Here is a 13223-nt window from a genome sequence, read left to right on the forward strand (position 1 = left end):
TCTTTGAATCCTTGAAGAGAAACATGACATGGCAGGGCGAGGAGAGAAGCAGCGTGACTGGCGCCAGCTTCTCCCCCTCAATTACCACAGTATTTCTAGTTTCCCGCGAGCCATTGTACGAAGCAGGCAGTGCATACTCTTGTGCCACTGTACGAAGCAGGAAGAGCGCACCCTCGTATTGTACAGGTGGAGCATTTGATACACTAATTCCCACAGAGATTTTACCAGGGCCCCGGAACACTACAGTAGTGATGCGAAGCGAACAGGAATTTGACCGCGTTCCGAGAGGGCACATCATTAATCCACAGCAACAAGAGCACAGTAAAATGTGACAGTATGACCCGAGCTTAGCAGCCTTTGCTTTCAGGGCCTCCTCCAACAAGGGCAAACAGTACAGCTACACCACAAAAAATATTCTCACCCACACGCTCTTTATTATATTCCTGCCTGTGTGCATACCAAACAAGCCACTTCCTACTCGCTATTTCCGAGTGGCGCTCAAAGCTTGATAATACGCAGCAGTTATAGAGACCTTTATTTTATTTTTATTTCTGTATTTCCTTCCCTCTGGCCTGCCGATTGCAACGGCAGCATAATGAGATAAAAGAGAATGGCACAGAGAAAGAAATTGGGGAGAGAGAGAGAGAGAGAGAGAGAGAGAGAGAGAGAGACGCACTTGGTGGTGACGTTGTGGGCATTGTTGATGCGGACCCTCTGCAAGCGGGTGCACCGCGAGTCGAAGAGGGTGAGGAGGCTGTCGTTGAGCAGGCCACGGGCGCTCAGTGTCTCCAACACCTGCTCGGAAACCTCCCGGTGGAAAAACACGTCCGGGTCCCGGAACGAGTACCTGCCCGTGCACAGAACACACGGTCGAGGGGGGGGGAGAAAAAAAAAAAAGAAAAGAAAAAGCTGCATGACACCGGTGCAGTCGTAAAACGCCGAGCTAGAGTGGGAGCAAAGCGATAGTGCAGTGAAATAAACTTACAGAAATACCCTAAGAGAGCAATAACTTTTTCGCGCAACACCAGCTAAATGTACCATTTGTAGCTAAAGGAGCGTTCTTTCAATATCATTCACCGAGACAAGTGAGAGCTTAGATTCGCCCGACTTCCAGGCGGCTCCTAGACGATGATCGACAGTACCGCTGCAGCAAAGGTTCCGTACCATGCTCTGTTATTGCAATCTACAACAGCTCATTTAGCCAAGAGGAGACATTGGTCCTGAAAACCACAATATCGCCGAGAAATAAAAACAATTATTTGTACTATTTCAAGTAAACGGGAGTAAGCGTACTGCAGCCTAACTGAAGTCAGGTGCAGCAAGCTGACAGAATGCTTTGTCGTTGAGTGGTGGAGACTGATATGCTGGTCTTCTACAAAAAGCAGAAGGTTTTACATTGTCTATTTTCTAGCTTTTTCCAGCACATATTCTATTTATAGCATCCAAAAATACATCTGTTATGTACTAACTCCAAAGGTGCTTCATCTATTAGTGGTTTCCATATTCATCATCTGAAGGTGAACATAAAACACTCGCCTATCGTAATGGAAATAGTACTACTGTAGCCTGAAACCTTATTTGGGCCACATATCTTGAAAAGAAAAAAATAGACATGGTTTAAGGGGGGACGCGGGGATCAGATTTCGAAAAGTGGCCAAAAAATCGTTTTTTCGGAACTCACATTTTCGGATTGCACGTTTTATATTCTATGCGTTCACAAAGTTTCCCCGCCGCAAACGATCGCGAAGTGCCAAAGAAAAATATTTATATCGGCTGAGGTGGCAAAATATTTCCTCAAAATGACGAAAACACGGCAATTTTCGCAGCGCTGTATCTCCGGAACGACGCTACCGGGCGCCGCCATCTTGGTCGCGTTAGATCGGCCGACTCTTTAACTTTCGTTTTCCGGTCGCTCCTTTTGTCATCGCTCGCTCACAAACGCACAAACGGCAGAAAGAGAAAGATAGTGAAACGAAGCAACCGATAGATGGTAACACGCGATTGGCTGTCCGGCCGCGTTTTTAGATACGGCTCCCCTGATTGGGCGCCGCCATGCCAGCAATAACATGGCCGCCGGGCTGCTGCGCATTTTACGCGCACTGCGCTCCCGATGTTTTCAAGGTTTCCCGGTCGACTCGGTAGCAGTTTACTCGTTTTATCTGTTGCGGTACTGAACAGTGACATTACTGTTATCGCGGCGATAATGTTGAGATCGTGCGCCAGATAGGGAAGTGCGCGGCTCGAAAGACGCATCGAAAACGTGCCCGCGACGTCGCCGTGGTCTGTCCTTGAGTGGGAAGCGCGGTGCGTGCGCCTACAATTGCGGTTCGTGAAGCGAACTTTTGGACGCATTGTGAGCATTGCGATGTTATAAAACGCTGAGTTATTGCTGTTACACAGCGTGCTCGCGAGCTTCGGGAATGGAATGACCGACTCGCCAGAAGTTGCGGCGCGCGCTGCATTGGCGCGACGTGTTTGGGCAGCGGCCGATTGCGGGATCGGTTGCTATTGCACGCGAGTAATAATAATTGATGTACGGGAAGTGAAATTTAATGGGTAAAGCGAAGTGACCAACCATATCAAGGTTACCTAAATTACGATCGCGGGGAACGCGCGCGTAGGGGATTGTAGAGCGGGGGGGGGGGGGGGGGGGGGGTGCAATGAACTGTCACCTAGCTTATTTGAGAAACTTTTGCCGTGGCTCTAAACTAGTTCGTACAACGAAGTCTGGGATTACAAAATAATATTTTCAGTGTTAAATAAATTAGAAAAGACGCCGTAAGGGTGCAGCATTCACAATGCGATATTTTTATTGGGTTTTCTATTTTTGCAATGTTTGCAATTCTGTTGTCTATCTTGCAATGATTGATTCTGCTGAAGGTGAAGAGCATGGTATGCTAATAATAATCAATGTTGCAATGTTGTAATTGTGTAAAAAAACTGTACTCTGCTTTCAAATAGCTCATCTTATGCTTGTGATGCCCAGATATAACTTTTTGACACCGAACAGCCTCATGTACTAAGCTGTAGCTTTGGCAATGTTATGAAACACAGAAATCTGCTGAAAGTCTGCTGGAATATTACTAATATAAAATGAAACCATGCCTTACTCTTCATTTTGGAGACAGTTATGCATTAGGCATACATCAAGTAAAGTTTAGGTACCCTAGTAGCCCATAGCAAACTTTGTGGTACACTAGGTGTAAAACTGGTGCTTCTGCCATCTGAAGGCCTGCACATGAAAACCTTCAATTGGCCAGGAAGGCCTCCCAGATGCACCAAATCGAAGGGCAAAGGTCTTTGAGGTTGTCCCCAAGCAAGGACAGCAAGGACTATGCTGTTGGTGCAGTTTGAAAAATCGTGAAGTCTTCGTAAACTTCAAGAGCCGTTTTCTCAAAAGTGCGTTTTACGAGTTCTTCGTTGCTCGTGGAAAGGATAGCATGGCAACCACTGGGCGGATTTTGACACTGTTTGTTTTATTTCAATCCTTGAAGAGTTCTGCAGGGTATGACATTCTCGGATTTTCATTTTAGGGCCTAGATATTTTTTTAAGTGACATTTACGGCCAAGTCAGCTGTATACTACTGGTTACAGGTGAAAATAATGTTTTCTGTAAAAAAAATGAAGGGTGTAAAAAAAATTCGAAGAATGTCATACCCTGTAGTGTTCTTTTGACTACAATTTAAAAGTATTCTGAACTTCCTACCATATGTCAATACCTTGCTAGGCTTTCCACGAGCGGACAACATGTACACCTCTGTAACACAAAAACTACTGAAGGTATCATTCTTAAATTTCAAAATTCCCCATTTGGAGTGTTTTCCAATGTGCCTACCAAATTTCATTACTCTATGTCAAAAAATAAAAAAGTTTGCTCCGATCCCCACCTCCCCCCTTAATAAACGATTGCTATCATATTTAATGTAGGTCAACAGCTTGCACAGAGCTTGAAAATTGGTTGTAACCCAGTTGTAATGCCTTACCATTAAAATTCATAGTTAAAAGAGAATGATAGCAAAGTCACCAATAAAACACACACACACAAAAAAAAACAAAAAACGGCAGTAATGATGTAGCACCCTGCATTACCACACGCCAGAACTATTGCATGCACTGGTCAGGCCAAAACAAAAGTGCTTTTTCGTGTCCTCCATGTTGGCCTTTCTGGTTCAGCCTCAATCCCCCCACACTCAACGATGCGCAAAACCACAAGCTTACTCCAACCAAACGCAGCTGCACTTTTACATTACACGAAGTGCGCTTTATGCAAGGATCCACTGTATGAAGTGAAGTTTTAAGTGCCGCCTGTCAGGAGACAACAACAAAAAAAAAAGCATTAGACCACCTAATATCAAAATTCCGAGCAGCTCCTCCCTGGGAATCTGTTAACAAGTGCAGTGCCAATTGAACGCTGGCTTTCATTCCTATTTCTGTCTTATCTCGACAAAACTCGGTTTCATTATTTATATATAGGGAGATTCTAGTACCGATTCCAGTACACACAGTTCTGCTTTGCAAGCACCCTTCCCCCAGTTAATGTTTTTTTATTGAAAGTTGTCTTTTCTCTTGTTTATTTTTGTTCCTATACCCAATAAACCCAATTACCAATAACAATATTAATATATAGAGATGATGATGATGATAATGGCAACGACAATGGCTATGATGATAAAATTTAGCTGCTTTAGACTTGCTAAACGAAAAGCACAACACCAAATTTTCGTGTACACCTTGTGCAGTTCTAGAGCAACGGTAACAATCACGTTTCATCAATTCTAAAACTGCGGTAGGACCCAGGACGAAACACAACTGCAATGATTTACACTACTAACCCAGTATAACTACCCAAAACAACTATTACACATTTGCAATGACGCTTATGAACTCGGGAAGGGGGGGATTCCTGCATGTTGGCATTCAAGTGATGCAATCAAACGGAACTACAGGCCCCACTACAACCGCCCCGTCCCGTTTCTTGGGGGTGGCTTGTTTGCTTAACACTAGCTAATTTGCTTAACATTTGCAGTAACATTCGTATCACTGTCACCGGAACAATGCAGCCCCTTTAATTAACCAGACTGGTATTTTAAAGCGGAAGCTTTCTTTGTGGGACTGATGGTGTCTCGTCAAAAAACTAATGCATTTCCCCATAATTGGTCGACCAAAAAGGTGATAACGTCTCTGCACACACGGCAGGCGCATGACACCGGGCCTCCATTGGGTCAAAACAGTTACTCAAAAATTGCGAAAAAAAAGAGTACAGTTCCAGATAAGACAGTACACGCATCGATCACGAAGGAGTACAATCGTATATACCTTTTCTCATAAACCACGTATCGGTATACATTTGGATCGTTCGTGGATGCGTTTACTTAGCACGCGAAAAAATCATCGCATGGGTTCATTCTTTATTTGTGATTTGGGTCTTCGAAGGATTGACGATCAATCGGATGCACTTTCAGCAAAGGTTGGACAGACGCACTTTTAGCTTTCGGCGCAGTTTTGATGTGAGCAAGCTTGCGCATTTCTTTCAGCTTTCTGTGCAAAAAGACGGTAAAGTTTTTTTCTTCATGGCCCATTTAAAGGGCGTGAGGAAAGGGCCGCTCCCTTCCCCTCGCATCGCCCACTCACCGGACAGGCTGCTGCTGGTCATCCGTCTGCACCTCGCAGATGGCGTCGATGTTCTCGCAGATGAAGTCCACGCAGCACTCCTGCAGGGACGCCGGCGAGTCGTACATCCTGGCCGACTGCCTCACTGGCAGGCCTCGTTCCCCCCGTCCCCCTACTCAGTAGGGCCGCTCTTCTAACGGAATCATCGTCCTCGGCAAACACCACCACCAGCTCTGCCGTCCTTGCCTGAAAAAGAACAAAACAAAAAGAAACCAGGACAATTTCAAATGTGGCCACTTTATAATGCCAACTTCAGCCCCGTCGAAATCAAATTTTTAGGATTTGACGCACCGAAGAAACACCCAGACTACGAGGACCGTCGTAGTGGAGGGTTACGAATTAATCTAGACCGCCTGGCGATCTTTATTGCGCGCCACAATCTAGACACACAGGCGTTTTCGTTTTTCGCATCCATCAGAAAAACAGCCACCGTGGCTGGGGATCAAACCCACAACCTTCCCTATGGCTGCCACCTGGGTGTTACATTCTCCACTATGCCGCATTTTTTTCTTCTAAACGAAAGTACTTTTTATGCACACCAATCCTCCCCACCAAGTGTACCCTAGGGCATAAAACCCTGTGTTTTTTTTTTTTTTCTGCAGCAACTTTTATTTTCGCTCTGAAAGAAATAAAAAAAAATGTGCTTGGACTAAAACACCACGCTGGCAGAGCATTTAGTGTTAGCGTCACACGCTTGAGTCCGCAGTGGCCGTGAAAATCACCATATGGTGTCACATGAACGCAGCTGCTGTTGTCACGAGTGCTTGAGTTCAGCTGAAGTTATGTGCTACCGGCAATGTTTCCTGCAGCATTTTTAGGACGCCACAAACTCTCTCCCGTGCAAAACATTTTCGCTGGAACTTCAATACTTTGCATACTTTTCGATGGTCTATGACTTTCCAAATGGAAAATTTTGGCTAGATTCAGTCATCCAAAAGACAACTGTTCCACCTAGCTATGTAATTACTTGATCAAAATGTCAAGTGATATGGTGATATGTTGTACATTAGCACAAATGATTACTAGCAATATTTAACAACTTTGTTAGCGAAAGGTTAAAACTTGACTCACACGAATGCTTCAGTTAAAGTTACATAAAACACGCTGCACACGCACACATCCAGTCAAACGTTCCAGTCACCCTCGGGAGTTTGCTCTCAGCATTCAACTAATTACAAAAGAAAAACAAAGGTGACGAGAAAGAGCGAAAGACAGGAGAAAAATAAAAAAGCCAACATTTTTAACCCGTCAAGAGAGTAAAGATGACCTATTGTCATCCGGCCATTTTTTAACTCGGGTCAAAGACATTCCAGAGTCAGTGCTACAAAACTTGAAATAGGAATAACCTTCAAAACCCCTAACAAAAAAAAAAAGCACTTCGCGCCTGCTCTCAGTGTTAAACACTCGTGGACAAGCCTGCCTCCTGGGATAAAGGGGGACGTTTCGCGATAAAGGATGACAGCCCGCCCAATGAGGGCCCCAGAATGGGAGCGAAACAACACACTGACAAGCTAGCCTCATCCAGTCTACAAATAGGAATCAATTCGCCCTGCCAACTTTTTTTTTTTCCAGTTTCTTTTTCTTTTTCTCGCCGTCCCCACACACACTACCTGCTTTCAAACAATGCTATCTCGGTCACTCGAGTGGAGCGCGAAGGCTACAAAGCCAGTATGTAGGATGCCAAGGATAGCGCTACACGTGTTGGTCCCACATGGACGGGGTAATCTTCCTTTTAAGCGTGCGTACATGAGCCAAATTTTCATGGAAATCGCCTTGTTAGCATCGTGGGATCAGAGTGGCAACACCCCAAACTTCACAAAGAAGTTCTTTCCCCCCCAACAGCTTCTGGAAATTCTTAATCTTCCCTTATCTTCGCTAGCTATCAGCTGGACACTTTTACGAGAGTGCACGTCCTTGAGTGGAAAACGAAACGCGAAAGGAAAAAAAAAAAAACTTTGATCAAGTGGAGTGCAGAGCATTATGAAACAGATGCAAACAGATTGTTTTCTGACCTCCAGCACCTCCTTGTGATTTTACTAGCCATAAATAAAGTGCGCAGCCACCTCTTGCAAAGTACTCTGTGTGTGTGTGTGTGTGTGTGTGTGTGTGTGTGTGTGTGTGTGTGTGTGTGTGTGTGTGTGTGTGTGTGTGTGTGTGTGTGTGTGTGCGCGTGCGTGCATGTGTGTGTGCGTGCGTGCGTGCCCCTGAAATTTCTATGAAGCTATGAAACCCTAGCTTGCATGGCATCAGAAAGAAAGAAAGGAAACAAGAATGGATGATGGAAGGAAGCAGAGAAGGAAGGAAGGAAGGAAGGAAGAAACAAAATAAGAAAGAATGGGAAAAGGGAAAAGAAAGGAAGGAAAGGACTGAATGCAGGAACAGAAAAGAAAGAAAGAAAGAAAGGAAGCAAGGTAGGAAGTAAGAAAGAACAGGAAAAGGGAAAAGAAAGAAAGGAGAGAAAGAAACAAGGAAGGGAGGAAAGGAAAAGACGGAACGCAGGAACAAAAAGAAAGAAAGGAAGAAAAGGGAACAAGGAAAGAAAGAACAAAAAGGAAAGGAAGGAAAGGATTGAATGCAGGAACAAAAAAAAAAGAAGGAAGGGAGGAACAAAGGAAGGAATGAAGTAAGAAAGAACAGGAAAAGGGAAAAAAGAAAGGAGGGAAAGAAAGAAAAAAAGGAGAGGAAGGAAAGGACTGAATGCTGAAACAAAAAAGGAAGAAAGGAAGGAAAAAAAGAGAAAAGAACAAGCAGGAGCAACACGCACTGGCACCCCCCCCCCCAATTGATGTCTAACATTTCTCACTGAACACGAAGTCTGGTAGCTGCCGCTGCTGAGCCACAAGGGGGGCAGGGGAGAGGATGTCGCTTTGTCATGTAATTCTTTTGCCTTTTCGGCACCCCCCCAAAGGCAACCGCTTCCGTGATGTTTATTATGTGTTCATTACAATGCTTACTTGGTAGCACCTCCCCTGTAATTTTTTTTCTGTTGTCTGAAATAAAACATTCACATTCACGAAATGGTTCACAAACCCATATGGTGATGCTTACGTATGCTACTACCCTAAACATATTTATGCACGAACGTCAAGGTATTCACTATTGATGCAAATTCATTTGGTGACAGAAGAGAATCCCGAGTGGGAGCGAGTCCCTCTTCTACATAGAAAGAAAAATTTTTAAATAAAACTTACTCCCATTAGTTCTAGGTAATAGGCTGTGACTGCCAGGTTAACAACATCGCTTACACAGGGTAGGCAGACATTATGTGCAAAAATAATGCAGAACGTCAAAGTAAAAAAATACTAAACAAAGCGTTCAGCTTTTTTTCGACCAACGGTGCTCTATTTGCTTAAAAATAAATAATTAAAGCTGGCATTTCTTCTGTGCCCCTCACTTTTTTCTGCAACATAAAACAAAAAAAAGAAAGTACTGCTCAAGTGCAAACTCATTAATTGGTTGTTACGGTATCCCTTTTTTATATGCGCGGTAACATGTATCATCTTATCGTATAAGCTAATGAATGCATCGACATTATACCCTCCTTATAACTTGGGCGTTGCTACCAGCAGCAAGCCCAATTAAATTAAATTCTGTTAAAGACAGGTGATAAATGTTCCACGTTACATTCTCCCCTTGGTCTCTCCTCCACCAGCATTACACTCGCATCCATGGCTTTGTAGACTATACTTTCTGTGTATTGCCTTTAAATTAAACCCCTACAGCTTCAAAAGGCAAATATTTCCCTCATATTGAACAGTATGAATACTACCACATTCCCGCAACACGTGTCGAATCAATTTACATAGCTGTTATGGGCTAGGTTTTGACAAATACTGCGTGTGCCGACAAGGTGTGTCGAAAAAAGTTGCACTGAAAAAATTTGATCTTGCAGTGAAGCCAACTTACAGGTTAATGCTCTGTAGCTCAACCTAATGTAGGTATCTTCAAAAAACAAATTATACAGAAATTGTCCGCTAAGACGACGCTGTCAATATGCCGTTTCATTTATTTACGTAACAGTTGCCGAATTCCTGGCTGCTATCAACACATGACTGTCTACAGAGGGAGTTTGGTTACAGAAAACGGCCCCAACACTTGTTCTATCAAAACTATTCTCTACATTGCTGTCCATTGTGCATGTTTTTTTTTTTTCTTGTAACACTGGATGTCTCTGCAGCTTCACGGATTTTCTAGTCACCTTCCAGTTATTTTTTTGTCACTGCTAGTCCCCGTTTTCTTTTCTGCAGAGCTACCTGACCACTAGAGCTGTCTTTTTACAGTAACGCATAATTCTTCACCCTTCCTCAAAACATACTACTTTGTGCTTTTCAGAAATTCAAGCCACGCAAAGCCCACATCTTGCTGTACTGCATTGTTGGATGCCTTGTTAAAGTTAAATGGCTTATCCTTCTTTAGTTGGCTTGAAGGCCTGAGAAGGTGACTCGTGTCAAGCAGAGTACAGCATTCAATTAAACTATGACTGGCTGCCACCTAGGTAGTGCAGAAAGTATGAACTACAATTAAGCCGACCAAGTAGCCAACTGCTTCCCTAACAACCTTCCATTTTTGTGCCATCCGCCGTATTTATGCACATTGCTTGTAAGAGTTCTCTCGTCCACTCCACCTCCATGTATATTTCTGCCACACCAGTTCACCAAGGCAAAACATCGAAACTTGAACAAAACCGCCGCTTCCTGCAGGTAGTGAGCCTGTTAAGATTGGTAATGCTTACTAATATGAAGTTTGCATCTTTTCGAAAATATGCGTTCAACTAAAGCTTTTAGATCAGTTATTTTTTGTACGCATTGTCCTACCTTACTATTTTGTTTTTTCAGAAAAACGCTTTCCACCAACCCACATCTGGCATTTCTCAATTTGTGACGCCACAAATGTAGCTAGGAAAAATGTACGTAGGCAGCGGTGCAGACTTCCACGCTTCCGGTACTTTCTGCTTCACTGAACAGCTGTTGCTACCGCGAGCAGCATTATCTGTACTCTCGGCACTGCCCTCTACCAACAAATGCCATCTCGTTTCCCCACTTTAGTGTTTCTTGAGAGCTCGATCAGCTATCTGCACTACTTTGGCAAACGGCTTGCTCTAGAGCAATGCAAATATTTGCAGCTGTACATTACAGAAGTCCACTACATCACACCTGTGTGGATTTAGTGATTGGATGCTGGTATCATTTACGTGCTTACTTTGAGGTCGCATCATAATCGTTACTTTATTTCTTTATTAAAAATTCAAACTAAAAGTCCAAGCTACCCCAGAATTTTTGAGGCACAACGGACAACATTTGTGTGTGCCACGGAAAGACTGGTAATAAGCAAACCAAATAATTGTTCATTACGCCGTGCGCTGGTAATGGAAAACATGTCAGGTAAGAGCCAATAAAAACCGTTTTTTTTTTCCTTGTGTAAGTCGTTACACAAAACTAATCACAGGTGGACTCACGTGGTGCTACACGCCCGCGACAACATAGCCGCTCGCTCAAGGCGCGCTCGAAACTGACGGAAGCTGTAAAACGTCCTCGTTATTCACTTTCGCAAAAGGTTAGGAAAGAATAAAGCTAAGCCGCCGATTCTTCACAAGGCAGACAGCGGAGGGTGTCGACCTTCAAAGCGAACACGCGCCCTCAACGCAAGTAGTCCAAGAGCAGATCCTCGCTTCACGGAACAGCCTTGGCCGCCGCGTTCTGAGAGCAACCCTACCGCACCAGCTGACGGCACTTTCAGTCGCGTTCGCGCGTGGCGATTAGTAAGCTATAAAGGGCTCAAAATATCGCAATCGAGCGAGCTCGCAAGCAATGTGAAACCGTAAAGCGGAAAATCCCCACAAATCGTCTGCGATGAGATTTCGTCTTGCCTTCTCTTCGCTATCGCCAGTCTTGTGTTTTGCGGAGCCAGTCGGCGCTCTGATTAACGTGGGACCGTAAAGGGATCAAGATCAAGGCGCAGACTAGTTTTCAACAGCGCGCAATAACTCTCGTCAACCCGTCTAACCTGACGGTCGCGCGCGAGTTGGCGACGGTAAAGGCTGAGGTTCAGACGCGTGGTTGGTGCGATAACCCGCTGGTAAGGCAAAAAAGAAAAAAAAACGTTATATATACATTTATAAATCTCACTACTGCGCGGCCCGCACTTTCTCCGAACTCCTGGGAGAAGACGCAAGGACGAGACGAAATACGGACCGAATTAACACCGCACGCGGGACAGGAAGGGGGGATCGCGACCTCGTAGTGCCAAAGTCGACGACATGGGAAGACGCAAAGGCCGTAGTATTCGCGGCCGACGCACTTCGTGCTGCTAAAAATTTCGACGACTGCTGCGCCAAGCGCGTTACGAAAACGGGAGGTCCTCCTCCGCTGGACGCGACAAAAGGGAGCAGAGTTTCGTCGCCTGTTTGAGACCGCGCGTTGCATAAGTGGGGGGTAGTAGAAGTTCATTACCTGCGTGTGCGATTCAGAGCGGTTTCTTCTGACGAACGAACCCGACCACTCGGTCCAACAGCGCTATGGGGACGGGAACAGACGGCTGCTGGGGACCTTCACATCACGGCTGTGTACCTTGATGCTGGCCGAGCCGCACGGCACTTCGACGGGGCCGTCAGGTTGTGTGAAGAGTTAGTAGTTAGGTGGTGGTGTTGCCGCTCGCTGCGTGCAGTGGCACGGAAACTTGGGCCAGCGGTTAGGACGGCCTGGCCGCCGCTGCGGTTCTCGCGATATGTGGTGGTTGTCGGGTTCACCAGCTGAGTTGGTTGCTTGGTGGGTGCACTGTAGGGAGGCGCTGTTGCACGTCCCGTGGTCGCCTTTTTCCTTCTTCTTTGGCAGCTAGCTAGCCAGCCTTGCGGAGTTTTCGCACGGGGTCGCGAAGGTTCTGCAACAAAAACATCACACAAAACCGAAACGTTCCCAGCTGCTTTGTTGGGCCTGCCGACTGAACTGCGAACCTTTTCTCGAAGAACAACTTGAGGGCGCTGTCTAACAATTAAGGCAACTGTCGATACAAAAACGGTTTTATTTTTAAACAAATTAACGTAATACCATTTAATTTAACAGCATGCTTTGAACAAAAATATTTTTAATTAATTTTGCTTCAATTTTTGTTTACATTTAGGGAAAGAGCGCTAAATTTGAAGCAGCAAGGGGACGCCATCTCAGTTAGAACCAGTTTTGAACTAATGAATTTGTACACTGTTATGGGAAAGCAGTAGGCATTTAGACGATTCGATTCTTCGAAAGTTCCGTGATTGCGGTCTGCCTTTTGTCCTTCTGTTTAACAGCCAGCACTTTTTGTCCCAACGTGCGAATGTAGTGGAAGCACTCCTCTTAACCTTCTTCAAAACTAAACAAAAGACGACCGGTATTCATATCAAGCAATCACTTTGTGGACGGCAGCACTGGTGTTTAGTCCTCGTGCTCCACGTTATCACTTTCTGCGCTTCTGACCGGAGAGATGATGTTCTAGAGGGCTGTGGACGCGGCCCAAGCTCAAGGTGTCCTGGACTAAGGATTCCTGGACCCTGAAGACTCCATTATTTTTCCTTAATAAAG

The 13223-nt window shown here is 44.9% G+C and overlaps 1 protein-coding gene across 2 annotated transcripts in view; it reads right to left on the reverse strand.

Annotated features, from left to right (window-relative positions):
* LOC144162472 (protein zyg-11 homolog B-like) overlaps positions 1-12627 on the reverse strand; it is a 63118-nt gene extending 50491 nt beyond the window's left edge. Inside the window, exons 1-3 of one of the 2 annotated variants that reach the window (XM_077693012.1) lie at positions 12237-12627; positions 5632-5856; positions 677-847 (exon numbers count right to left, since the gene is read on the reverse strand). In XM_077693012.1, the coding sequence (XP_077549138.1) occupies positions 677-847; positions 5632-5738 (278 nt within the window). In that variant the 5' untranslated portion in view covers positions 5739-5856; positions 12237-12627. Of the gene's footprint in view, positions 1-676; positions 848-5631; positions 5857-12119 lie in introns of both variants that reach the window. The other variant, XM_077693011.1, reaches the window with a different exon arrangement.
* Positions 12628-13223: the final 596 nt, after the last annotated feature.

This window comes from Haemaphysalis longicornis, unplaced genomic scaffold (assembly GCF_048455015.1).
Source record: "Haemaphysalis longicornis isolate Haplotype H1 unplaced genomic scaffold, Haemaphysalis longicornis Haplotype H1 scaffold_12, whole genome shotgun sequence".
NCBI lineage: Eukaryota > Metazoa > Arthropoda > Arachnida > Ixodida > Ixodidae > Haemaphysalis > Haemaphysalis longicornis.